The sequence below is a fragment of the Tenrec ecaudatus genome, chromosome 8, assembly GCF_050624435.1.
Source record: "Tenrec ecaudatus isolate mTenEca1 chromosome 8, mTenEca1.hap1, whole genome shotgun sequence".
In the NCBI taxonomy this organism is placed as follows: Eukaryota; Metazoa; Chordata; class Mammalia; order Afrosoricida; family Tenrecidae; genus Tenrec; species Tenrec ecaudatus.
Genome location: NC_134537.1, coordinates 134,728,963 through 134,756,351, shown reverse-complemented (window position 1 = coordinate 134,756,351; position 27,389 = coordinate 134,728,963). Strand labels below are relative to the sequence as shown.

At 36.3% G+C, this 27,389-nt stretch overlaps 1 protein-coding gene across 1 annotated transcript in view; it reads right to left on the bottom strand.

Moving 5' to 3' along the window:
* Positions 1–27,389, bottom strand: part of FBXO8 (F-box protein 8) — a 52,148-nt gene that overhangs the window by 18,885 nt on the left and 5,874 nt on the right. Inside the window, exons 2-3 of the mRNA XM_075556865.1 lie at positions 10,579–10,915; positions 6,932–7,058 (exon numbers count right to left, since the gene is read on the bottom strand). Of these exons, the coding sequence (XP_075412980.1) occupies positions 6,932–7,058; positions 10,579–10,907 (456 nt within the window). The 5' untranslated portion in view covers positions 10,908–10,915. The remainder of the gene's footprint in view (positions 1–6,931; positions 7,059–10,578; positions 10,916–27,389) is intronic.

Sequence of the window (27,389 nt, the reverse complement as noted above, 5' to 3'; positions counted from 1 at the left end):
ATCTAAGCCATTTAACATACTCTTTTAAATTTTGATTTAATGTTCTATGGATGCTGATGTTAATCAATTCTGGTAAATAAGAAATGAGCATATATTTGCTGAAGACTTCTGATAATATTCCCCCCCCTCTAATAATGCTAAGGAATATGAAGAGTAAGCTGCTTTTTCTGACCCTGACTCTCACCTTATTCCTGTGCTGGGGTCAGTGTCATGTGAGAATAACTGTTGGTTTTAAAAATAAGGGTCAGTCAACTAATTGGAGAATACTAAATTTAAATACACAAGTATCAAATGCATTTAGTATTTACTTTGTAATAAATAAGTACTGTGTACTAGGCAACTAACCGCAAGGTTAGAAACTATTAGCTTCACAGGAGAAAATTGGTGTTTCCTACTCCTGTTGAGTTCCAAACTGGGAAACTCATAGGGGCAGCTCTACCTTGTCCCACAGGGTTAAGTATTGACATCGACTCAATGGCAGGGAATTTGGGGGGAGGTTCCGTGATACTATCACTAAATCATTATGTAAATATTGGGATACTCACTTCTATGAGTCTTTAAAAATAGGGAATACAGGACAGATGATCCCTTCAGGCCCAGTAGTGAGAGTAGCGATACCAGGAGGGTGGAGGGAAGGTGGGGTAGGAAGGGGGAACCTATTATAGGGATCTACATATAACCTTCACCCTGGGGGATGAACAACAGAAAAGTGGGTGAAGGGAGATATTGGTCAGTGTAAGATATGACAAAATAATAATTTATAAATTATCAAGGGTTCATCAACGGGGAGGGAAGGGAAAGTGAGCTGATATCAAGGGCTCAAGTAGAAAGCAAATGTTTTGAGAATAATAAGGGCAACAAATGTACAAATGTGCTTGACACAATGCATGGATGTATGGATTGTGATGAGTTGTACAAGCCCCCAATAATATGATTAAAATTTAGTATGTAGCCTAAGCTTAATAGTTAGCCTGTGCCTTGGAAAAAACATTCTACCTGATACATATGGGGCAAAGTAGGTACTATAAGCAACATTTCATAAAATATGCAATTAGTTGAGAAAGGACAGTGAAGACCCAATTGTTTCTATATAAATGAACCAAGAACTTAGGACTTAAAATTCACCCTTCTCTTTCCTTGGGTTATCAGTCATTGATCCAAGGAATGCTCAATGTTTATCTTACTGTCTGCCGGGCTCATATACTTATCCACTACTCTCTAAATGTAAATTAACCCACAGGAAACTGACCCACTTTCATTAGAAAGATACTCAAATTTTACACCTAAAGAACGAATAGTACAACAACAAAAAGCCATATTAAAGCACTTTAGTGCCCTGCTAGTATCCTTATTGGGAATATTTCTCTGTTTCAGAAGATTCCACGATGTAATCGAGTTTATGTAGTAAAACAGACATCAAGGATATAGTGAATGGTCTGTTATTTCCTATAGATACTTAATGCATTTGAATTTAATATTATTCTCAGATTAGTTGTTCTATCTTTATTTTTCAAACCGACACTTTCCTTAACATATTAACATATAACATTAAAATATTAGATGACAATAAAAATGACAAAAAATGAAAAAAGATGAATCCCTAATAAAAGACTAGGCTGTAGGTCAAAGAAGCAGATCAGCATTAGTGAACAACCTTTCAGCCTTGGTGTCTGCGCTTCCGTAATATATACTTATTTATGATACAGCGCTAGAAGTACTCACTAGTCTATACCAAGAAATTTGGAAGACAGCCACTGGGTAAACTAGAATGAAAATTTATGCTCATTTCAAAGAAAAGTACTGTAATGGGATTTGGACATTAACAAACAATATCATTAATATCACATGCAAGTAAAATTTTGCTGAAGAAATTCAGGCTGGATTCAGAATAGGCTATCAGATGGCTCTCAGCAGAAAGCAGAGAATATCAGAAAGATGTTTGTGTTTTATTGACTATGAAAAAACATTGACTGTGGATCCAAACAAACAATAGACAGCATAGCAAAGAATGGGAACACGGAACACTTAATTGTACTCGTGTGGAATCTGCACACAGACCAAGGGGCAATGGTTTGAGTACGATAGAGACAGCAGGGCTCTAAATCAGGAAAGGTGTGAGTCAGCGTTGTAGCTGTGCACCACATCTATTCAATCTGTATGCTGAGCAAACAATTCAAGTAGAGGCACTTTATCAAGAGGCTCATGAACACGCTGAGATATGAAGATGAAGGAGTCCTAGTGGAATGGTGGGTTATGCACTGGGTGGCTAATAACAAAATCAACCATCTTGCTTGTTTATAGGCAAAAGCACTTGAGGTACTTACTGACGAAGTTCAAAGATGATTTACAGTCTTCAATGTACGTAAGAATGCAATGTAAAGAAAATAAAAATTCTCACAACTGGACCAGTAGGTAACATCATGGCAAACCAAGAGCAGATGGACAATGTCAAGGATTTGATTTTTCTTGCATCTATAATCAATGCTTATAGAAGCATCAGTCAAGAAATCAAATGATATATTACACTGGGCAAAACTGCTATACAAGACTTCTTTAAAGTGTTAAAGAACAAAGATGTCATGTTGAATACTAGGGTAAAAGCATTTTCAGTCATCTCATATGTTTGTGAAAGGTGGACAATGTAAATGAAGACTGCAGAACAACTGATACATTTGATGATGGTTTGGTGGAATAGTACTAAAAGCACCCTGGGTTCCAGAACAAACCAACCCGTCCTGGAGGAAGTAGTTAGAATGTTCCTTAGAAGCCAGAATGGCAAGACTTCCTGTTTGTTACCACATACTTGGCACACGCTATCAGAAGAGATCAGTCCCTGGCGAAGGACATCGTGCTTGGTACAGGGTGAGAGAAGGAAGACTCAAGGAGATGGAAAGACACAGAAGCTGTAACAGTGACGCAGGACAGGGAAGTGCTTAGTTTGGTTGTACACAGAGCTGTTATAATTTGGAGAATATTGCATAAACATATCCCTTTCAGATATTCACAGTGAATTATCAATGTTGTTAAAAGATTTAAAAAGTTGTGCCATAAATAAGAAAAGATGTAACCTAGCACTGTCTAAATTTATAAGACCCAATAGGATCCCTTTTAAGTATGTCCATTACCTTTAGACTAGTTTTTCTAAAGAATATTTCTCATAATTGAGTCTCTCGAAGGTAAATTTAGTAAAATGCATAAAATTGTACGTATGTGGATCTTTCTTTATGGACAAAGGTAAAATGTGCTTTATACAGTGAAAGAAAAATGACTACTTTTACTCTTCCCCCCATCCTAGGCAATTAAAAATAACACATACACCCTTTAAAAATGTTATACAGACAAAAGCAATGCTATAGTATATGAGAGGAATTCAGTTTGTTAAAAAATTCCTTTACCTTTTAATTCAATTTTCCCAGACTTTGAAATCCCCTCATAATGTTAACAAGCATCTTCACTACCAATTTTTCAGAGTCAGAATTTCAAATTAACTATGTTAACAAAATGTTTTACATACTAAATGGAGCATAAGGAATATAGCTTATGGTTGATAGGTAAAATTATTTTATTATTATATTGCTAAGGGAATAAAAACAATACACACACTTTGTACATGCAGGAGAAATACAACCTAATATACATTGATGGTGTTCAGCATATTTCTTTATTGGAAGATGGTCACCTGCCACAAAGTACACAAGCTCATGCAGTAGATAAAGACGTGACATAGAGCTGAAGTCACGATGTCATGCATATAACAACAGCGTGCTAGAAAACCGTACCACAAACTGTGCAGCTGTTCTCCCCCACCCCATGAGCACTGCCAGAAGTTGCTGTGGAGCTTGGTTCCCCACATCCATGACACGAACGGTGTCCTTTGGAGAATCTTGTTCCCTGTGGCTGTAAGTATTCTTATTTTTATAATATTTTAATGATGCTTGCTATCAAAATGTTAAGTACAGACTAGAAATTATGAAAATGACTTTTTACAATACTGAACAATGGTATACATTTTATCTCGGGCACCTGTAATAAAGACCACTTACATTTAAACATAGTGTCAACTTACTTCTCAGGCTTACATGGACCCAAAACAATAAGTCATGATGACTGTACTAAGGGGAAACAAACCAACCTCTGAAAAATATTCAACTTCTACTACTCAACCCTTGGCAAGAGTCACTCTGCTGATTTGGCTAAAGGAAGACTCATGTAGACATGTTCTTTATAATTAACATCTATTAAGATAGCTATCTTACTTACATGATTTCAATTTGAAGATTTGTTAAAAATAAATGGACACATTATTTATATTAGTCAACCTAAGAAATAATAGAATTCAATTACAATGCTTCTTTGATTTCTCTGTGTCTATAATGTATATTTTAATGTCTTTGTCTATTTATAGACTAAATGCATTCTGGCAATGACTGCTCTTTTGGATGACACCTGCTGAATTACTGATGTTCATGAAAGTACAGAATCAGAATTCTGGAACTAAGTGTCACTTTGAGTGTTTCAGATCTAGGTCTCTAAACTATATGCCCTTTCAAATTGGTGAATTCAATACTTCTGGAATGCCCAGGATAGCTTTAAATCAATCCAGGAAAGAATGAAAAAGCAAATACAGCCAACTCTCAATGATAATGGGAGGTAGGATGGGTAAGTAAAACCGGAAACTCGAAAAATCTTATTTTTTAATTGATAGCTACAGTCCTCTCTTTTAGTAAACATTGGCTTCAATGCATGAAAAAGAAAAGCTTTTCATTTCAGATAAAAAAGGACTTAAATTTGCTTCTTTCTGTCTCCCTCCGAACACTCTAGAGGAGGTACTAATAAGGACTCTAGAGTCTGACATTTGTAGCTTAAAGATGGAAACATGTTTCCATCTAACTTTTCCAATTCTCATATTTAAAACTATCCGTATCACATTCTAGTATGAGGCACAATATATAGTTTTATTTCTGATAACTTTACAATTTTACTTTAAGATTGGCATTCTTCATCAAGGAATGACTACTTACCATAAAAAATATCAACACGTCCAAATTTTCAGACTTTGTATGTCTACAATTGGAACTACTTACCATATTATATTTTCTAATGATAGCATATTTCAATAATATCAAATGACAGGAATTGAAAATGAGAGCTTCACTAGATCGCAATTCATGATGGGAGCTAATATGCCTCAAAAAACTGGGAATAAGGCTGAGGCTTATCATAGTTGCCTTTCTTGATTCTTATAGATCTGGAGTAAACCACTGCACTATGCTGCCTCCCTTCATTTCCAGTAATCATCCAAAACCACCAGCAAAAGAGATCTTTTTAGACACTTCTTCTTTAAATGGCTTTAATTAGCAATAACATATAATTTAAATAACAAATGAAGAGTAATGAAGGCCCCCAAACCATGACATTCCTCAAATATGCAGTGAAGCATTATCGCTGATAGAGCGCAAGAATGCCATAGAACAAGGTCAGAAAGGTGACGTGTTCACGTTGCTACATATTTCAAAAATATTTTATAATGAAAGGCATCAGGAAAAATTTTCAATACAGGAACACGTAACAAAACCTCAATTTATGATGTATGGATAACTTGTCTTCAGAGGAAAGAACATGAGATTCTAATGCTGATATCAAATATATAATCAGAACTTTTCTTATAAATCATTCTGCTTTCATTATGAGTTTTCTATTCATTCAAAGTAAAGCCTCTCTACACAACAAAAGAGGGAATAAATTTGTAAATTTAAACAGCATTCTAGGATTTACAATGAATACGTAATTTCCTACATTTGTGTGGATAAGACAGTTGAAAATAAGCATGTACAATGGGAGGAAGATAAGACTTTTCTACCCTGGAAAGCGTGACAGTCTTGGAAATCCACAGGGCAGTTAAGCTCTCCCTTATCTGGGTTCCACGAGTCAGAATTGACTCGATGGCAGTGAGTTTTGTTTTGTTTTATTGTTTTAATTTTATCAGTCAAACTTTGCAAAGGTATCATTTTTTATTTCTGTGAATAAAAATTTTTAGCAAACAAAGAAATTACATATAACAAGTGAAAAGATATTTACTTTTAAAAGTAGGATGCTAGTTTTACGACGTATTTTCAAAGTGATCACTTCTACTTGATATTCAACTATTTTAAATGGCAGGCATACTTTCCTAATTATAACATGACAAAAGATAAAATTTAAAATGTTCAAAATATATGAAAATAAAAACAAGGAAAATATCAGTGAAAAATCACCTTTACATTTTATCACTTCATTACATTAGTTTAAAAAGAATTAAATTATTACTATAAAGTGGTTCAATTTTAAAACAGAATCATCAGTTTCTAAGTCAATAAAGAATTTTATTGTTAAAGGTATTACCGTATATCTTCGAGTATAAACTAAGTTTTTCCAGTGCATTTTTAATGCAATTTTTGTGGTAAAACTAGGCGCCTCAGCTGATATTTGAGTTAGCTCATACTCGAGTATAGACGGTATTTTAAAACATGTTGTGTCAGAATCTAGAGCCACGTGCTCTGTGGCTACTTCTGATAAAAGTAACATCATTATTTAACAGATACAATAATACAGGAAGAACACATTGCAGCTAGAATTTAATGAACACCGCCTGTGTTCTGCAGATCAAACTTTCATGCTCCACAATTGTTGCGGTCCTATTATCTCAACAGGTCCGATAGAGGGCCGTATGCATGTCATGGAAGCTGCCACACCAAGTGTACAAGCAGGAAGAACATGACATAGCAAAGTAAAGCGATTATTTCATATAGCAATTCCTTCAACTACTAGGACTTTGAGTGATTAAACAGGTATATCTAATGTCGTGTTATTTTACATGCCTTTTTATATTACACAGCTATAGCAAGAGAGTGATAAAATTCAACTATTACAAATATTCAAGTACTTAACTTACCTCGTCTGGATTGGCATTAAAGGTGAGGCTGCCCTCATCCAGCTGCATATACAATTTTCTAAAAGAAAATCCTAGAGGTGGGTTCCTATTGTATATGGAACAGTGACCCCATGTGGATTTGCACAACCTGTAAAATTATGAGTCATTCAGACAAGGAAACATTACTGTAATTAATTTCTTAAGGTAAACGTGCAGGAACATGACAAAATAGTAACACGAACTATTAGATCTATAGCACTGAGGTTTCAAATATTTAACATTATGTATGTTGTCATTGGTTTTCTCGGTAGGTAACTTAAACTTCACACTTTTGATAGCATTTAATAAAGGCGAGTAAGAGCACTGGTAGGGTCCCCATGTGGTGTTCCCTCTCTGACCATAATGGACAATGGGAATAGCTTTGCTGTCAGACCGAGAGCCTTATAATGTCAATTACGGCAGCTGTAGTGAGGTGAAAATGTAACACCTAATTTGTTCCAGTTTTTAATATTTCTGGTTACTTTTCAACTGAGGTTTTCCTGTTTTATTTTTGTCATTGTCTTTTTTAGTAGTTTCTTGTTTATGTTTTGTTTGCTTCTTGGATATGAAATCCAGGACAGGTAAGTCTATAGATACAATTAATGGATTAATAAATTACGTAGGGGTATAACAGGGGAAGTTGGAGGCAAATGAGGCATTAACAAGAATGACTACATGAAAGGACAATATTCTAAAACTGACTGTTGATGATGACTGCGAAACTCTTAATGCCTGACCGATTGCATAATATGATGTGGATTACATGCTAATACAGCTATTAAAATTCTTCATACTCATGATTACTATCTGAAGTTAAGTATATTGTTAAAGATAGTTCTGATTACTAATATCTACAGCATTTTTATTAGAAGCCAGATATTATTTTAATTATATTTAAAGTTGAGTAATCCTTACAATTCTATGATATTAGTGCTACAGAAAAAGAAACAAATAATAAGTTGCCTAGAGACACACGGCTAATTTGAAACTAAGATGTTTTATTCCAGATCTCAAAATCTTAGTAAACCAATATACTAAACTTTTATTCATTAACTAACCTGGGTCTTCTAAGTAAGCTATGTGCTCTATTGTCAAATATTCTCTAAACTCAGTGGGAAAAAGATCACTGGAAGGTTGGGGTGGGGAGAACTGTGTGATTTTTTAACATTTTACACATTAATAAATAAATATTTTAACAATTAAAATAAATAAATACATTAAACAGAGAAATGATTTTAATGTAAACATTTCAATATATATACATAAAAACAATGATATTAAACATAACCTTTGAAAAATACTTCACAACTCTGATTTATTCTTATCACACTGGTTAAAAAAATTCTATAAACTCTTGATAGTTTATAACTTAAAAATTCATTTTCTTAAAGATTTGCATTGATTTTTCCAGATTTGGTTACATATACAACAGCTACTGATTATTATTTGAAAGCTAAAGTATTATGTTAGTGTAATGCCTGAACTTTTTAATACATCTTATATGCTTCCATATACATGCATTCTCTAAAGATATGGAAAATACTGAAATTATATTTCAATGCACTGTTAAACTGTCTTTGCTTCAAAATTATCTAATTTTTTTCAAAATCACCTGTGATTTGGAGAGATAAACATATTCAGTCTCCAAAGCCCTTCTTCACATCCAGAAAATATAGGAAAATAAGAAAAAGTAATTGTCTCAGGCTATAAAATCAAAATTGAGAAGCTGAGTAGGTATGATATGATTTTTATTTTGATAATATGTTCACATTGGTTAATTTAGATCCTTGAATTATTTTTGCCAACCAAATGAGGTAATTCTAAAATTAAATATAACAATTCATTAGAAAATTATTGATATTTTAGTAGTATATCTAATCTAGTCCTATCATTTAGGTTTTATTACTAAGCAATTTGAAAGTCACACAATTTTCCAACATTGATACTCCTAAGTATTCATTACACCCAAGGTTAAAATAAAAATTAAGCCATCTTTTATTTTAAAACATAATCAAATTACCAGTAAGGGGGAAAAAACCTAGTTTCAGAAAAATAGGCATATTATGTTGAAGATAAAGGAATCACTTCTTTCAGATGTCAACAATACAAGTTTAAATCCCAAATGAAGCACTCATTTTAATTTAGCTCATCTAATCCTAGAAAGAAACTTTTTTTTAATAAGTTCAGCTCTTAAAAGACAAGTTTGTTGAGAATACTAAAATGCAGATTATAAATAATGAATACTTCCTTTTCCACTTAAATGCACATAATAGTGATTAATAAATTAATAGTGGCAATTTATTATAAGCAAAATTAGTTTATAAAATTTCCTCACACTTCCACACTATCTCCACATGAGAAACTATGAAAGAATAAAATCATATTTTACATAATTAGATGTTGAGAAATGAACTTATACTTGATATCATACTTCTGAAGTACTTGAAAGTCTAAAATGGGAAAGTCATTAACATTTTAAATAAAATTTTCCAACTTACATTAATTAACTAATTAGATTTTAGTGAGGGCCCATGGTGGCACAGTGATTAAAGCACTTTGCTGCTAACCAACAAGGTCGATGGTTTGAACCTACCAGCCACTCGGATGGGTTGACCATCTGCTTTTGTAAAAAGTTTTACAGATTTGAAAGTCTTATGGGACAGCTTGCTCTGTCCTCTAGGGTTGCTATGAATTGGAAAAAATTAATGGCAATGGAGTAATTTTTTAATTTGATTTTATGATTTAAAATCTGAAAAAAGAGTTTGTGCTTAGATATGAACTACTTCTTTATTATGAAGTCTCAATTTACATTTTAAGTCTGAAAAAAACTTTGGTGAAGAATGCTAGATAACCCAAGATTCTTCAGGACAAAAAGAAAAAAAAAGAAATCATGTGCCTATAATTATAAATATACAATACATTTTAAGGAGTAGCCTAGAATCCATAAAACATTCTACTCTGTCAAACTTTCTCACGCATATATAGTTTAAATTTAAACTTGTACTGTAGCTGCTAAAATTCTTATATTATAATTCCAACTCAGAAAGTACAGTGTTTATTCTTCCAGTACCTTATATTTATCAAAGTAGACATTTACTTTCATTAGACAAAAGTTTATGTAGTAGTACCTCTGAAAGAAAGAAACATATATAATAAAACAAAACACAAATATACATAACTAAGATTGGAAAAATAGCTAATGGTTTTTAAGTGTGGTTATTCTTTAGATAGGAGACAAGTATGGGAAACACAAATTACACCAACCGAGTGCACATTCTAAATTTGGATTATAAAGTCTCATTTCACATTGTGTTTTTAGGCAGAAAAAGCAATATCTATAAGAAACCAATAAACTAACACACCTTGTGTGGTAATCTTATCATGGTGAAGTAATTGGAATACACACACACAGACTACTTTCTTTTGTAGTCTGTCCTTTTCTTAATGCCACATTTGACTGTGAAGATAACTGCATCTTTATTTGTCTTGATTTTAATAAAGGATAATTGAAAGGACAAGTTAAAAAGGGGCATTTAAAATATATAGCAAAGTATTTATTTTAAGGTATACATATCTTTTAAAAAGGAAATTTAAACATGACTCCTCTTATGTGCATTAGTTAAACTTACCCTTGCCAGAGAAGTTCATCATTGGCCAGGTCCTGCCAAACACAGGACGCCAAGCAAAGGTCCGTTGCATTCAGGTAGGACAAAATTGTAAAGCTTAGTTCAGGAGGCAACATTTCCAAATTAATGAATCCTTCCTGTTCCTTAGACTTCCTGGTCTTCAAAAGATGATACAGGTCAATGCCTCCTTGGACTTGCTTACGATGATTACCATTAGGAATGCCGCTAGCAGCCGGTCTCCTGCTGGGCTCCCTGGGGAGGTAGGCTTGGTCACTGTAGCCTTCCTGTTGTAGCTGCTGGTTTCTGGCCACTCTCCACAGCCCCTGACCCATCTGCAAGACTGAGAGAAAGCTGGAATGTACTGAGGAGTTTACATTGAAAAAGGAACCTGTCTTTCCCAGTGGTATAACAATTGTGACACAAGAATTATTTATCAGAAGAAGATTCTGCATTGCAGTATATTAAAAGTGGTACTATATTACAATGAATAGTTGGAGCAATACAAGCATAAAACTGAGACAGAATGCTTAGAAATATGTGGTTTGATTGCCATCTTTATCCTAGTGTCCTGGCTACTTTTAAAGTCCACAGGTGGCATAATCATTTTTCACATGGTGAGATTTACAAGTTACTGATGTCCTGAAGACTCTCACAAATTATAAGTATGTGGACTTATGGGCCTGTATTAAATACAGCTCTGATTGGAGCACTGGACATTAGTTAAAAGGCCTCTAGACCCTGCTTTTTATCACAGCTCAGGCTAAACTAAGCAAGACCCTTTTAACCAAACTCCCAGATGCTTAACAGCTGTGAAACAGGCTTTTAGTTTAATTCTTGCCAGTCTACACTTATGTTGTAGACTGTAATAAAATGTAACATGGGCCCTGAAGTCTAATTCAGAAACCTTATAAATTAGACACCTAGAAACCCATGATACATAGCAGCTCTGTAATAACGAACAATTTGGTTTTGTTGTTGCTTTAAATCAAAAAGCATAATGTATACTAATTTTCCATCTCTTCTCATGTTATCCTATGTATTCACCAGAGATCCCTGGGAAGCTGTATTCAGTTCTGCCCACTTCTACCTGACCAGTTGCCAGAGCATGCATATACATATATGGCGCTGTCTCTTATACTGAGCTTCAATTCGAGCAGCTATACTTTTATCTGTTACACGTATTGGGTTCTAATATAAATATATATATAGAAAGAATGACTGGCCAGAACTTCCTATATAGTGTCGGTCTTCAAATATATTGCTTTCTGGGCAAACAACTCGAGAAACAATAAATAAGAAAATGTTTTAAAAAATACAAATATTTACTTTCATGATCTCTTCTCCAAGTAAAAACACTCTTGTTTAAGAAACAAGTTGACTGTCAATATGTATTTTTATTTTTAAATTTTGGAAAAAATACCAATTTCCATATAAAATTATTGTGTGTGTACACAAGAGGGTTTCAAAAGTTGGGAGAAAAGTTCTTTTACTTTCAGTTCCATTTTTCATTGTACCTTTCAAAGCCCCATCCTTTGTGTGTGTATATGCATATATATATGCATGTGTGTATGAAATATACACACACATTAAAAGTTTTCATGATCATAAGCATGACTTAAATGTAAAATATGGTTTTATTTAGGTGTTGATAATAAAGATGCATAAAAACAAACTGGTGTTTTATGAAATTTTGACAAATTTTACATGTACTTTGAAATTTAAGTAGAACTGGAAAAAACATAAAAGATATAGAGATATATTTAAGATTGTAAACAGGCATGATCTACTTGTATATTAACTAAGTTACTGGATGTTGCTTGGATCATGGCCACTGTAGTAGATCTTTTGTGAATCGAACAGGAAAAATAGTTCAGTATGATTTTTAACTCTTCCCTCTCTATAAGAAACAATTTGGAATTCCAAAGGCTTATGCTAAGGATAAATTAATGTTTAAAAACTGCAAGGAATTTGTTTATTCAAAGAAGTCTCAAAATATACATTCTATACCCTTGGAATACACTACTATGACAGTGACAGTAGTTCCTGAATGTGCGGCTAAATGACAAAAACTAAACTACTTAAAATATACATTATCAAGTTTTAAATTTGCTTAATGTGTAAATGTGCCATGATAACTAAAACCAGAAGATTATGGCTTGGTGCCCTGCTAGAAACTTATCCACCTATTAGAAAACAAGGACCCCAAGCACACCGCCTAGCAACTTACCTGACAGAGTCAGAAACACATTGGCTGACCCACTCTTTTGAAGGTAATACTCTCCACAGTCCTAGTAATAATTAAATCTGTATCACCCAGCTCCTGAAAGGCTTCACTGTGCCTCTTCTCCCATTCCAGAGCTTTAACCTGTAATTTTTCCTTTTCCAGGCATTCATAATTTGCAAATTCCAGTGTGTTCTTGTTTTGCTTTAGTGGCCACAATTAAACTGGTTCAAACTGGTTTGAAGCCCTGGCCTTTGCACAATTGAAGGTAAATAATCAAACACGGTAACATGGTGTTCTGAAGGTTTAAAATTTCAAGCATTGAATACACATTTTGGTACATATCCACTACAGCATCTTTCTAGAAGAGCCATTTGGCTAAGCAGTTGCTGTTTATTCTCAGGGTTGTTGCTAGGGAACCGAGATTCAGGGTGATTTCCCTAGGATCTGGACTTCAATGGGGATCACTTAAACTGAACACTAGATAATGTGATTCAGAAAGCATTCGGCAGGTAAAAAGAAGTAAAACAAATAGCTGGTTCTTCGAAAAAGATGAAAAATGCTGAGGAAGTTGGAAGGTTGAAGCTCATGTATACATAATTGAGAAAAATAAAACTACTAGGCAAGGTTATATTTCATCTTCATATAATTCAGACAATGAAAGCTGCAAGATGACACTTCATCATACATTTTTTGTGCTGGTAATCGGTCATGAAAGTGGCCATTGGGGACTTTTTTCCTTTACAGCAGTCTTGATCTTGGCTAAGAACAAGGGACAACTCCCCGTGAGCCAGTAATCACTCTCCGAAAGGTTAATGTAAGCTTAGCACTTGGAGACAGGAAAGGGAATCAATAGTGTTCTATCTCCAACTCATTTCTTCTTTACAATACTATAGATGTGGACTCTAGGTATATTGTCAGAAACGTGATACAACTTTCAAAGAGATGACAATAATTCCAAAAGTTGTGAAGCAACTCAGGGAAACATGGTGTTGTGGGTTCCAAATTCTGGCAGACCTGAGTTTGAATCTTGGCTCTACTAATTCTAAATAAAAGAACTTGGGGGAGTGGCTTTCTGACTCTGTTTTAATTTCTTTATTTGTAACATGGGAAAATAATAATGAAAATAAATAATACAGCTTGGAAAAGTTGTATTCAACGGGGTAATGTAAAAAAAATTTATGTATGACCATCAATATGTGTGTTAGTCTGGGTACTTTAGAGAAACAAATCCACAGAAACTCATGTATAAGAGAGAGTTTTATGTAAAGGTTAAGTGAGCATCAAGAAAACATCCCAACCCAGTGCTGCCCAAGCCCACAAGTCCAACATTAACCCTTTAACCCACACGTCCAACACCAGTCCACAAAGTTCTCCTCCATCTCACAAAACAGACGCAATGATGCCGACTGCAGGAGGAAAGCTCAGTCAGTGAATGTGTAAGCATCTCAGCGCTGGCAGGGATCTCCACACTGGTGCTCTAGCACCCAGGGCTGCATCAGGGTAGGTCCATGTGGCTTCTCCTTGGGGATGTCTTGCAGGAAGTCAGCCTTGCCAGCTGAAGCAGGAAACTGCTAAGGCAGCTGCACCCTGGTCCGACCACCACAAAGCAAGAGACCTGAGAACTAGAAGGCAAGGCTCACTGAGCCATCTATCCCTCCACCCTTCAATTAACCCCACATGTGTTTATCAGCCAGGTTGGCACAATAAACTAACTCAATATGTTAGCTATTAGTTTGTTCAGCTAAAAACATTTTCCTCTAAAGAAATAAAAGTGAAAATGATGAGTAGTTTGGTAGAACTTATTTAATATTTCAGCTATCCTGATATATTACATGTCAATTAGGTTTATTTGTTCATGTTGACATCTACAAAGCTATGAACAGTGTGGAATCTTTATTTTGCTTAGTTACCTGATATTTCAAACATGGTCAGTGTTTTTTGTACATACAATTTTATTATATCAAAATAATAAAGACACCACCAACAGTCTATTATCTTCCACAAAATAGTTTTAGTACGTTAACCCAGCATGCTTTACAATAGTGCCAACAGCAGGGCACAAACTAAGTTCTTTTTTGAATCATCAATTATCTATCTTCATATGCCTCCTTAACAGTGCCATAAAATACGTAGTTCCATGCTGTATTCTTGCAAGACTTCAAATTCGTGAAAAAAGGCATTTGATTTGAGACAATGAAGACTTGTTTTCAAAGTCTTCAAATGTGTCTTAATGTTTAATTTAAGAGATTGAACATCAAAACATAGTAATATAAAACAGAAATGATTGACATCTGTGCCATTATTTGTTAATGAAAAAAAAATCAGCAGAGTTGTGGAATCAATGAGAGGTTCAACTTCAAAACACACATAAAAGTCCTTTTTGTATATGAAGTCATTAGTTTTGGAGTAAATATTTATTTCATGGTGAAACCAAGGGATAGTTTAGTTGTTCACTCATGAAGGAGAAAGAAAAACAGATGTTTAATTTATTGGAAACAGTTATTCATGCAAGAAAATAGTGTATTTCATAGGTAAATGATTTTTGAGTTGTATAAATTATATCAAAGGAAAATTAAGATGAAAAATGTAACAAAGAGGTTGATAAGTAGATGCCTATAACATGAAACAAAATCAAATTCAATTATTTAAATATTTGATCAAGAAAGCATAGGGAAATGTTGAACTATTACTTCCTTTTCTGTTTATCAACAATATGTAAGAAAATAAAGTAGACTGTTAAATTATGTAAGAGATGGAAGAAATTTTAAAGACTTTATCAATAAAGACACTTCTGAAGTAGTGATCTTTGTGATTGATTTGCTATCATTCAGTGTACCCCAAATGACTGGTATAAACATTTGTGGTATCTTATTGCCTTTATCAGTATTTGGTTTGAAAACAGGTTCATGACCCAATCCTTGCCAATGAAGTAGAGATGGTCACGTGGTTTTTTTTCTTACTCAGGCTGATGATAACGTTAACCAAAAATGACAGCAGAGCAAGGAGATGAGAAGAAACCGATCTTGACAATGTCATCGAGCCACTGTATCAACTCTACCAAAGTCAATACAGTTCCTAAAAGTCCAAGTGAATTTGAGTAAAGATTTTCAGCTGAGGATATCCTTGGATTCAATGATGTTGAAGACTGGGGCTATTTTACACATGAAAAAAAACAGTTACCTGATATTTAAATAAACCATGTGATCAGGCATAAAATGTTGTCACTGACTTAGAAATATTTTGATGAGAATAGCTATCATCTTAGTGTACATATTTTAATTTTTTAAACAATTTATTAGGGGCTCATAAAACTCTTATCACAGTCCATACATATACATACATCAATTGTATAAAGCATATCTGTACATTCTTTGTCCTAATCATTTTTTTTCTCCTCTTTTCTTTTTTTACATTTTATTAGGGACTCATACAACTCTTATCACAATCCATACATATACATACATCAATTGTATAAAGCACATGCATACATTCCCTGCCCCAATCATTCTCAAAGCATTTGCTCTCCACTTAAGCCCTTTGCATCAGGTCCTCTTTTTTCCCCCTCCCTCCCATATTTGAAATTTTATGAATCACTATAACTCAAATGCTTTTAGTATTCTAAATACTGTATATACTCATGTATAAACCGATTTCTTAAGCACATTTTTTTAATGCAGTTTGTGTGGTAAAATTAGGTGCCTCGACTGATATTCTGATCAACTTATACATGAGTATATATGGTATCTATTATATGCATATAAGAAAATGTTGGTAATTTGAAAAATAAAATGTAAAAAACTATACATTTTACTCAAGTGCATATCAATTATAAATGACATCCTTCCTGAGATGATTGTAACATGAGCAGATGCTAGAAACAATTCTTCAAATGTCTAGTTGGGTTGTACAGGTCAACTTGGCTGTATAACCCAAACCAGAAAACCAACAGTTATCGAGTTTTTCTGGCTGGGGGGGGGGGAGGGGTGTGCTAGGAGTTTTCAATGGTCTATTTTTCAGACATGGATTGCCAAACATTTCTTCTGAGGAGCATCTGAGTGGTCTTGAACCACCAACTTTTTATTAGCTAAGTGTGCTAACTCTTTGTACCATTCGGCCTTCAATTTTAAAACTCTACGTGGCTTAGAATATGCCAGCTGATGGGACACCTGTGGTTCTGTTTCACTCTATTTTAGTTTCTTCTCATCCAGGACGCAGGCTGGTGAATGTAAAACATCCTCTGGTAGCACCATCATCTGACTTCTTTGCTGAATTTTATAACAGGGTGGGCGGGAATCATCATCACCATAAACAGCCCAAGGCTGATTTCTATGGAGCAAAAGTCAGCTAGTCTTCCTCTTTCCAATCTTGTACCAATCTGACAATAGCCACTACCTGCTCCACCCCACTGTAGCACCAAAACACTCTGCTTCTCTGCTTGGATTGAGATATCATTACAATAGCCGCACAAAACTCACATGATTAGAAAATCTATGAGGGAAGTAACGGGGCTACAATTCAGGATGAGGAACAACTTAGGCTATGGTCCTCTGATCAGGAGAGCTTCTTTGCTGTATCTACAGCCAGGGATGGGAAAACTGATCAAATCTCTCACAGGGTTCCATAGCTTCCTTTGCTTTATTAACAAGTTGCTCAATGACCTTGGCAGCCACATGCATTTTATTTGCACAGTTACACCCAATCATCCAGTGGGAATTACAAAACCATGACCACAAAAGGCCATATAAAAGCAATATATTATACAATAAGAAACAGCCCTCATGTGGGACATTACCAGTATGATAATAGAAGGAAAGTAAAGAAAAAGGTCAAGCTAAACTACATAAACTCATGTAAAAGTTCTGCTTAGTAGACTTAGCTATTTGATAAAATTCCATTGGTCAAATACTACCCAGTCACGATTTTAAAAGTCACCGAACTCCTAAAGTCAACAAACAGACTTGGAACTATTTCTAGACTTTTCTTTTTTGTTGTTGTTGTTGTAGTTTTGTTTTCTTTTGCTGCTTTGTTTTACTCTGTCTTGGTTTTTTTTTTTTTTAAATTATTATCTCTGCAGGTCTATCCAGATACAATAGGCTGGATAAACAATCTGGAGGCAAAAACAACTGGACCAATGGTTCTGGGAGGACATGGGAGAGGGAGAGGTAGGAGAAAAGAAGTGGTGTTCACAAACACAGGGACAAGGGAACAACAAGTGCTCCAAAATCAGTAGCAATGAGGGTGTAAGAGGCCTGGTAGGGATTGATCAAGGGCAATGTAACTGAGAGGAATTACTAAAACCCAAATGAAGACTGAGCATGATAGTGGGATAAGAGGAAAGGCAAAGGAAATAGAAGATAGAGCTAGGAGGCAAAGGGCATTAATAGACGTCTAAATAAAGGCATGTACATATGTAAATATACTTGTATATGATTATAGGGAAATAGATCTATGTGCATATATTTATAGATTTAGTATTAAGGTAGCAGATGGACATTGAGCCTCCACTCAAGTACTCCTTCAATGCAAGAACACTTTGTTCTATTAAATTGGCATTCCATGATGCTCACCTTCCTGACATGATTGCTGAAGACAAATGGGTGCATAAGCAAATGTGGTCAAGAAAGCTGATGGTGCCTGGCTATCAAAAGATATAGCATCTGGGGTCTTAAAAGCGGCCATTTAGTTTAGAAACAACAAAGCCCACATGGAAAAAATACACCAGCCTGTGTGATCACGAGGTATTGAAGGGATCAGGTATCAGGCATCAAAGAACAAAGAAAGAAATCATTGTGAATGAGGGTGAGTGCAGATTGGGGACCCAAGGCCCATCTGTAGGCAACTGGACATCTCCTTACAGAAGGGTCACAGGGAGGAGATAAGCCATTCTTGGTGCAGTACATAAAACATACAACTTTCCTTTAGTTCTTAAATGCTTTCTCCCCGCTACTATCATGATCCTAATTCCACCTTACAAATCCGGCTAGACCAGAGGAGGTTTACTGGTACAGATAGGAAATGGACACACAGGCAATCCAGGACAGATGATCCCTTCAGGACCAGTGTTGAGAGTGGCGATCTCCGGAGGGTAGGGTAGAGGGAAGGTGGGATAGAAAAGGGGGACTGATTACAAGGATCTACCTCCTTGGGGAGGGCCAACTGAAAAGTGGGTGAAGGGAGACATCGAACAGTGTAAGATATGACATCTGGTCCCTTCAATACCTCGTGATCACATTAGCTGGTGTGCTTCTTCCATGTGGGCTTTGTTGCTTCTGAGCTAGATGGACGCTTGTTTACCTTCAAGTTTTTAAGACCCCAGCCATGATATCTTTTGATAGCGGAGCACCATCAGCTTTCTTCACCACATTTACTTATTCATCCGCTTTTCTTCAGCGGTTGTGTCGGGAAGGTGAGCATCACAGAATGCAAATTTAATAGAAGAAAATATTCTTGCATTGAGGGAGTACTTGAGTGGAGGCCCAATGTCCTTCTGCTACCTTAATATTAAACCTATAAATATATGCACATAGATCTATTTCACCATCCTCATATATAAATAGTAAATGAGTGGGGGAGTGCAGAGTGGAGACCCAAAGCTCATTTGTAGGCCACTGGAGATTCCCTTACAGAAGGGTCTCAGGGAGGAGACAAGCCAGTCAGGATGCGATGTAGTAACTATGAAAAATACAATTTTCCTCTAGTCTCTAAATGCGTGCCCTCCCACCCCCCCCACACCCCACTACCATGACCCTAATTCTCCCTTGCAAGTCTGGCTAGAACACAGGATGTACACTCGTACGGATAGGAACTGGAAACACAGGGACTCCAGGGCGGATGATCCCTTCAGGATCAGTGGTGTGAGTGGCGACCCTGGGAGGGTAGAAGGAGGGTGGGTTGGAAAGGGGGAACCGATTATAAAGATAGCATCTGGGGTCTTAAAGGCTTGAAGGAAAATAATCGGCCATCTAGCTCAGAAGCAACAAAGCCCACAGAGAAGAAGCACACGGCCTAAGCGAAAAGAAGGTGTTGAATGGACCATGTAGCAGATACAAAGGAACAAAAAACAATCATTGTGTGATCACCTTCCTCACATAATTGCTGAAGACGAAAGTGTGCATAAGCAAGTGTGGTGAAGAAGGCTGATGGTGCCCGGCTACTGAGAGATATAGCGTCTGGGGACTTAAAGGCTTGAAAGCAAACAAGCGGCCATCTAGCCCAGAAGCAACTGAGCCCACACGGAAGCAGCACACCAACATAGGTGATCGTGAAGGACAGAGGAGACCAGGTCTCCAACAACAAAGGTGGGGTGGTGGTGAGAATCACATCACCGTGAAAGAGGGGGAGTGTGTGATGGGGACCCAATGCCCATCTGTAGACAGCTGGACACCCCTACCAGAGGGGTAGTGAGGAGATGGGCCACTCAGGGTTCAGTGTAGCAACAATGAAACTCAAAACCTTCCTCTAGTTCCTGAACGCTTCCTCCCCTCCCAATCATCATGACCCCAATTCTACCTTGCCTTGCGGACCTGGTTATACCAGAGGATGTACAGCGGTGCAGTGGGGGTCTGGAGGCACAGGGAATCTAGGACAGATGAACCCCTCAACACCAGCGGTGGGAATGGCGACACCAGGAGGGAAGGGGGTGTAGAAAGGGAGAACCTATCTTGGAGATCTATGTGTAACCTCCTCTCTGGGAGATGGGCAATGGGGAGGCGGGTGAGGGGAGACGCCGGGGAGTGTAAGATAAGATATAATAATTATTTATAAACTATCAAGGGACCAGGGGTGGGATCGGGGAGGGAGGGGGATGGGGGAAAAAAGGGAAACCGAGCTGATTCCAGGAACCCAAGTGGAAGGTGAATTATGAGAATGACGAGTGCAACGAATGTATAAGGGTGCTTTGCTCAATTGATGTATGTACAGACTGTGATAAGAGCCTTAACAGCCCCAATAAAAAGATTTTAAAAAAAGAAAAATTATAAATTATTATTATAAAAAAGAAAAATAAAGATCTGCATGTGACCTCCTCCCTGGGGACGGACAACAGAAAAGTGGGTAAAGGGAGATGTTGGACAGGGCAAGATATGACAAAATGATAATTTATAAATTATCAAGGGTTCATGAGGGAGGGGGGAACAGGGAGGGAGAGGAAAAATGAGGTCGTGATGCCAGGGCCTTAAGTGGAGAGCAAATGTTTTGAGAATGATGACGACAATGAATGTACAAATGTGCTTTACACAATTGATGCATGTATGGATTGTGATAAGAGTTGTATGAGCCCCTAATAAAACAATAAAAAACAAACAAGCAAAAAAGATATGACAAAATAAAAAGAATTTATAAATTATGAAGGGGTCATGAGAGAGCAGGGAGTGGGGAAGGAAGGTAAATGAGGAGCTGATACCAAGGGCTCAAGTGGAAAGCTAATGTTTTGAGAATGATGATGGCAACAAATGTACAAATGTGCTTGACACAATGGATGTATGTATGGATTGTGATGAGAATTGTAGGAGCCCCCAATAAAATGATTTAAAAAATTTTAAAAAGTAACATCAAACTAGGTAGAGATACATTATCTTTACAGGAAAGAGTGAATGATTTTGAAATATAACTATACTACTATATACTATGAATGACAAATTAACTCCCTTATCCACAATAATATAAACTTGAATCTCTTTTGTTTAAATTTCTTTATCATTTGCAGACTATTTAAAAAATTCTAAGGAGCTTCCAAATGAAACCAAAAGTATTTTCTCCTGATCTCTAGAAACACCGCTTTATTATTCATCACCTGACAGGGATGAATTAAAAATTCTGAATTTTTAGGTTACCAAGGCAAAGTTACACTAACAACAACAACAATAATCTGTACAATATTTCAAAGTTCAAAATATCCTTTTCAGAGAATGACAAATATTAGGGAGCAGAGAAACCAAGGCCATCAGGATGAGAGTCTCCCTTCCTTGTCAGAAGTAAACAGAGCCTCTCAACTGCAGCACAGCTCAGGTGCGCGCAGCCCAGCCACCATGGGCTGGCTGCAGAGGGTGACCAGCTGCTGACCCTGGGGAAAGTGCCCATTAATGAAGCCGACCTTGCTCAGTTCCTTTAATGTGAGTGAAGTGTCCTTTCACTCACAATGCCTGTGTGAAAGTCAGATCTTTCTTGGTAAGCTTGGGACCTTGGCTTAACAATATTTATAACTGAAGATTTAGATACTAAACTCAAATTTACAGTTTATATGGAATGATTACTATTACATACATCTCAGAACTACTTTTTACATTGGATGACAAAGCAAATGAAACAATGATCAAACAGGCAAATGAATATAATTGAATAGTTTAAGTTATCTTAGAGTTCAACGAAGCTATCAATTTATCTTGGCTATTTAGTAAATCATAAAATGTTTAATAATGTAGTAAAAGTGAAGAGTGATGGCTTAGTGAGCTAGTGTTGACTTTTATAGTAATTGAGTAATGACCCTGTGTCTCAGAGCTGTTATCTGCAGCTTTGGTTCCAGGCCAAGATCTTCTGTTCAGTTCCCAACAGCCTCAAAATGCACACATGCAGAACGGTGGTGGACAGCCATCAGACACCTGGCACTAATGACAACTGGCAACCAGACTGAGGAAACTTGAAGGCTCAGTGGTACAATGGATAAACTTGTAACAGTAACTGAGATCATTATTTTACTAGTCTCCAGCTTCATTTCAGCATTTACAAATGGTCCAGTATGATAGTCCTCAAACCAATTAGCCCAAAGCAAGAGTCACAAGTCCTATTATGAATAAGGTCCTTTAGAGACCTTAAGGCATGGTGAAACATTCACACGACATCCTTAAGGCATGGTGAAACAATCACACTACAATAATTTTTCCTGATTTTATTCAATGCTTTTCCAGTATCATCTGATTTTAATCTTAACATAAGTAGATATAATTAAAAATAATATAATTTACATACTACATATTTTGGTAGTTTGTTTGCATAGTACATACTAATTGAAGCTCTGCTGTATAAGATTATAGTGAAAATGTAAGCCTTTTTCTCTTTCAATCTCTAATCATATCCTTTAAGAAGAGTAAGAATCTCCTAGTTCACTGTCCCTTAAACACAGCTTATGAATGTCCACTAAATTAAAAACAAAAACAATGGAAGAAGCTCAAAGGGACAGTAAGACAAGTTTGGAATGTCTACTGACCAAACCTAGGGCAATTTAAGATTTAAAAAGAAACAAGAATTCGTACAAAGCATCACACAAATAAGTAAGAATTAATGACTACAAGGATGATCAGTGAAAAATAAAGGAAAAGAAAAACCTCTTTCATACAGTCGAACACTGATTAATAAAGATAGAAAGAATAACTGTTAGAAAATCACCATGTTGTAACAGGATGGAGAAAACTACTCAGGTAAGAAATGTCAATCTAGAGTTGGTTAAGGGATAGAATATTTATAGAATCTCAAAGTCTCTCTCACAAACTATTCCTTTATTATAAAATAAAAATATTAACACGAAAATAAAAACTCATACAAAAAATTTTAACCAAATGGCCAGGTCTTAGTAAAGTACCATGTATTAGTACACCAACTTCGTGATCTAATACCCTGAAGCCACAACATCAAAACATGGCAATCCAGACAAATGTTCATGCATTGAATTGAATCACGAGAAATATCAAATGACGTCTATAAATCAGTAATCTTTTTTCCTTAAGAAATTCCAATGCCATGAAAACCAAAGAGGAATTGTTCCATATTAAAGAAAACTAATAACATGACATCAAAAGGCAATATATGGACCAGATCCTGGACTAGAAAAATATTGAAATAATTGAGAAAATGATATATTGACTTAAAACTGGGTAAAAATATTGTTAAAGTGTTATATTTGCAGAATTTTACAGTAAAAATGGATAGCATCCTATACTGTGACAGTAAAAATATATTCTTATTTGATGCATTGCTGTGTTAAGGAGTAAATGGCCAATCTATTCTCATATTGTTCAGACAGGCAATAAGATGTCTGCAAACTGGGTGCTCAGAATTTAGGTTCTAATATAATTTCTTCACACCATGAACCAAGGATGTAGATAATCTTTCCCTCAGACAGAGTACTTGGGAAAAATGGATTATACCCCACCCCTTGTTTTCAGCCAGCCCAAGGAGGGGCAGTATCTTTCCAGGACTTGCCCGGGTATGTCCATGATGAAGATCACAGTACTGGAGATAATACTCATATAGGGGTCTCATCGTCATGGGTCGTACTCAGATAATTCTGGATCAATTTTATAAAGTCTTCTATTTAGCATAATATCCGTGTCCCACTCATGCTCATGTTCCTGCTTCCGCAGTCCCATTTGTACCTGTGATGTACTGGTCTGTCACCAATCATGAATCTGTGAGTTTCCTTTGTTCCATGCCTTAATGAACTAGTATTTCAACTGTGAATCCTTGGATGTCATTATCATGTTGTGCTAATGGTCTTCATCATCCGTATAATGTGTCTGTGCCTTTATGTTGTTTTTGTCCTTGTTGATACTTATAAATGCTCTTCTTATAGTTGAGAGTGGGACCTAAAGCAAGGTCATGGAAGCAGTAGTCAAAAAAAAACCCCAACAAAAACAAATTAAGTATCTCACTGGCAAAGCTGCTGCAAAAGATTTCTTTACAGTGTTAAAAAGTACTAAAAAGTAAAAGTTGTCACTTTGCAGACTTAAATTGTAAGGGATCCAAGACATGTATTTTCAATTACTTCATATGCGCATGAAACCTGGACAGTGGCTATAGAGGAAATTTGAATTACAGTGTAGACAAATCTTACGTATATCATGGATGGCCAGAAGGGACAGATCTGTGTTGGAGTCACATCTTTGCTCTTTAATACTTTAGAGAGAGGTCTTGAGTAGCGGTCTGTACCCAATGCAATACATCCTATGATTTCTTGACTGCTACTTCCATGAGCATTGATTGTGGATCCAAGAGGAAATCCTTATTCCTTCCTTAAAACCCTCCCATTATGGCCTTGTGCTAATAGATTGTTGTTTTTGTTCATTTTGAGACTTAATAAATGTTCTCTTTAAATTATAAATTTTATTCCATTTATCATGATGTCTATGGTTCAGTTATGAGAATTTTAGTTTTCTGTACAATATTTGAAATCAAAAGAGCTAGGAGGCAAAGGGCATTTATAGAGATCTAAATAAAGCCATGTACATATGTAAATATATTTATATATGAAGATGGGGAAATATATTTATGTGCATATATTTATAGGTTTAGTATTAAGGCACAGGGCCTCAACTCAAGTACTCCCTCAATGCAAGAATACTTTCTCCTATTAAACTGACATCCCATGATATTCACCTTCCAGACATGATCGCTGTAGACAAAAAGGGTGCATAAGCAAATGTGAAGAAAGCTGATGGAGCCCGGCAATCAAAAGGTATAGCATGTAGGGTCTTAAAGATTTGAAAGTAAACAAGCGATCATCTAGCTCAGAAGCAACAAAGCCCACAAGGAAGAAGTACACCAGCTTGTGTGATCACAAGCTGGAGAAGGGATGAGTTATCAGGCATCAAAGAACAAAATATCATATCATTGTGTGCTCACCCCCCCATTACGATCACTGAAGACAAATGTGTGCATAAGCAAATGTGGCAAAGAAAGCTGATGGTACCCGCTATCAAAAGACACAGCATCTGGGGTCTGAAAGACTGGGATCTGAAAGGTTTGAAGGTAAACAAGTGGCCATCTAGCTCGGAAGCAACAAAGCCCATATGAAAGAAGCACACCAGCCTGTGTGATCACAAGGTGTGAAAGGGATCAGGTATCAGGCATCAAAGAACAACAACAACAAAAAATCATTGTGAATGAGGAGGAGTGCAGAGTGGGGACCCAAAGTCCATGTGTAGGCAACTGAACATCCCCTTATGGAAGGGTCATGGGGAGGAGACGAGCCAGTCAGGGTGCAGTGTAGCGAAAATGAAACATACATCTTCCCTCTAGTTCTTAAATGCTTCCTCCCTATCTCCCCCCACTATCATCATCTCAATTCTACCTTACAAATCTGGCTAGACCAGAGGATGTACACTGGTACAGATAGGAACTGGAAACACTGGGAATCCAGGACAGATGATCCCTTCAGGACCAGTGGTGAGAGTGGTGATACTGGGAGGGTGGGGTAGAAAGGGGGTACAGATTACAAGGATTTACAAAAAGCCTCCTCCCTGGGGGACGGACAATAGAAAAGTGGGTGACAGGAGAAGTCGGACAGTGCAAGATATGACAAAATAATAATTTATAAATTATCCAGGGTTCATGAGGGACAGGGTAGCGGGGAGGGAGGGGAAAAATGAGGAGCTGATGCCAGGGGCTTACGTGGAGAGTAAATGTTTTGAGAATGATGAGGGTAGCAAATGCATAAATGTTCTTTATACAATTGATGTACGTATGGATTGTGATAAGAGTTGTATGAGCCCCCAATAAAATGATTAAAAAATATTTGAAATCTCAGTTCATTCTTTTACATAGGAATTGGGGGGAAACAGCTGCATTTTATCGCTAATATTATTGTTTTGTGCTAGGAATCACTACTTAGTAGTTACTCTGTGCCAAACTCTGTTAAATTTTTTACAATAGCCATGTTGTTGTTGCATCAGTTCTGACTCAGTGACCCCATGGTACAAGAGAACAAAAACATTGCCTGGTCCTGTACAATCCTCATAGGTAGCTACTATAATTCTAATATATAGCTTTGAAAATAGTGGCCCACAGATGTCTCAAGTAATTTTGTCTGACAAGTAGAAGATTTAGTACTAAAATTCAGTTCTTTATGAATCCGAAACTTTTATTCATAACCAACAAAACCACTTGCCCAAAGCTGGTAGAGTCCACAGATGGCAAAGGCAACTTGGCATCTGCTTCTTCATAGCTGGCTCCCATCTCTTTTTCCTATCACTGCTATTAACCCCTTTGTTGCTCTCAGCCCAGCTGCTCTTGCTGGCTACTGTGAAAAAGGCTGTGCTTCTTTTTAAGGGAACATGAGACCCCCAATCTCAAATATAATTTAAGAAAAACATTTATTAAGTCTTAAAGGGGGTAAACACAACATAAAGACCCAGCCATACCTTCCAGATGAGGAAGACCATTAGATCATGAGTTCAAAATAGTATCCAAGGATTCATAGCCACACAATAGCTTAAATAAGGTTTGGAACACAAAGGAATCTGTCACAAATTCATGACAAGGCCGATCTTTGGAGATAACCTATCATTTTGCACTTTTTAAATCATATTTTACTTTGATTTCATTAAGTTTACTGAAAAAATTAAAAAGCTATTCAGTTGTCCTTGTTTTTTAAAATACAGTGTTCACTGTAAGTTAATAGTCATGGTGGGCAATGTGAAGAAGCCCTGGTTGTGCTGTGCATTAGGCATTGAAACACAGGTAGTATCTGCTCTGCAGTAGGAAGTTGTCTTCTCTCATACTCTTAGAAACCCCATAGGGTGGCTATGCATCTGAATGGACTCATGGCAGGGGAAATGGGCCACAGGAACCTCAGCCTCTGTGACCTTGTGAAGAGAACTAG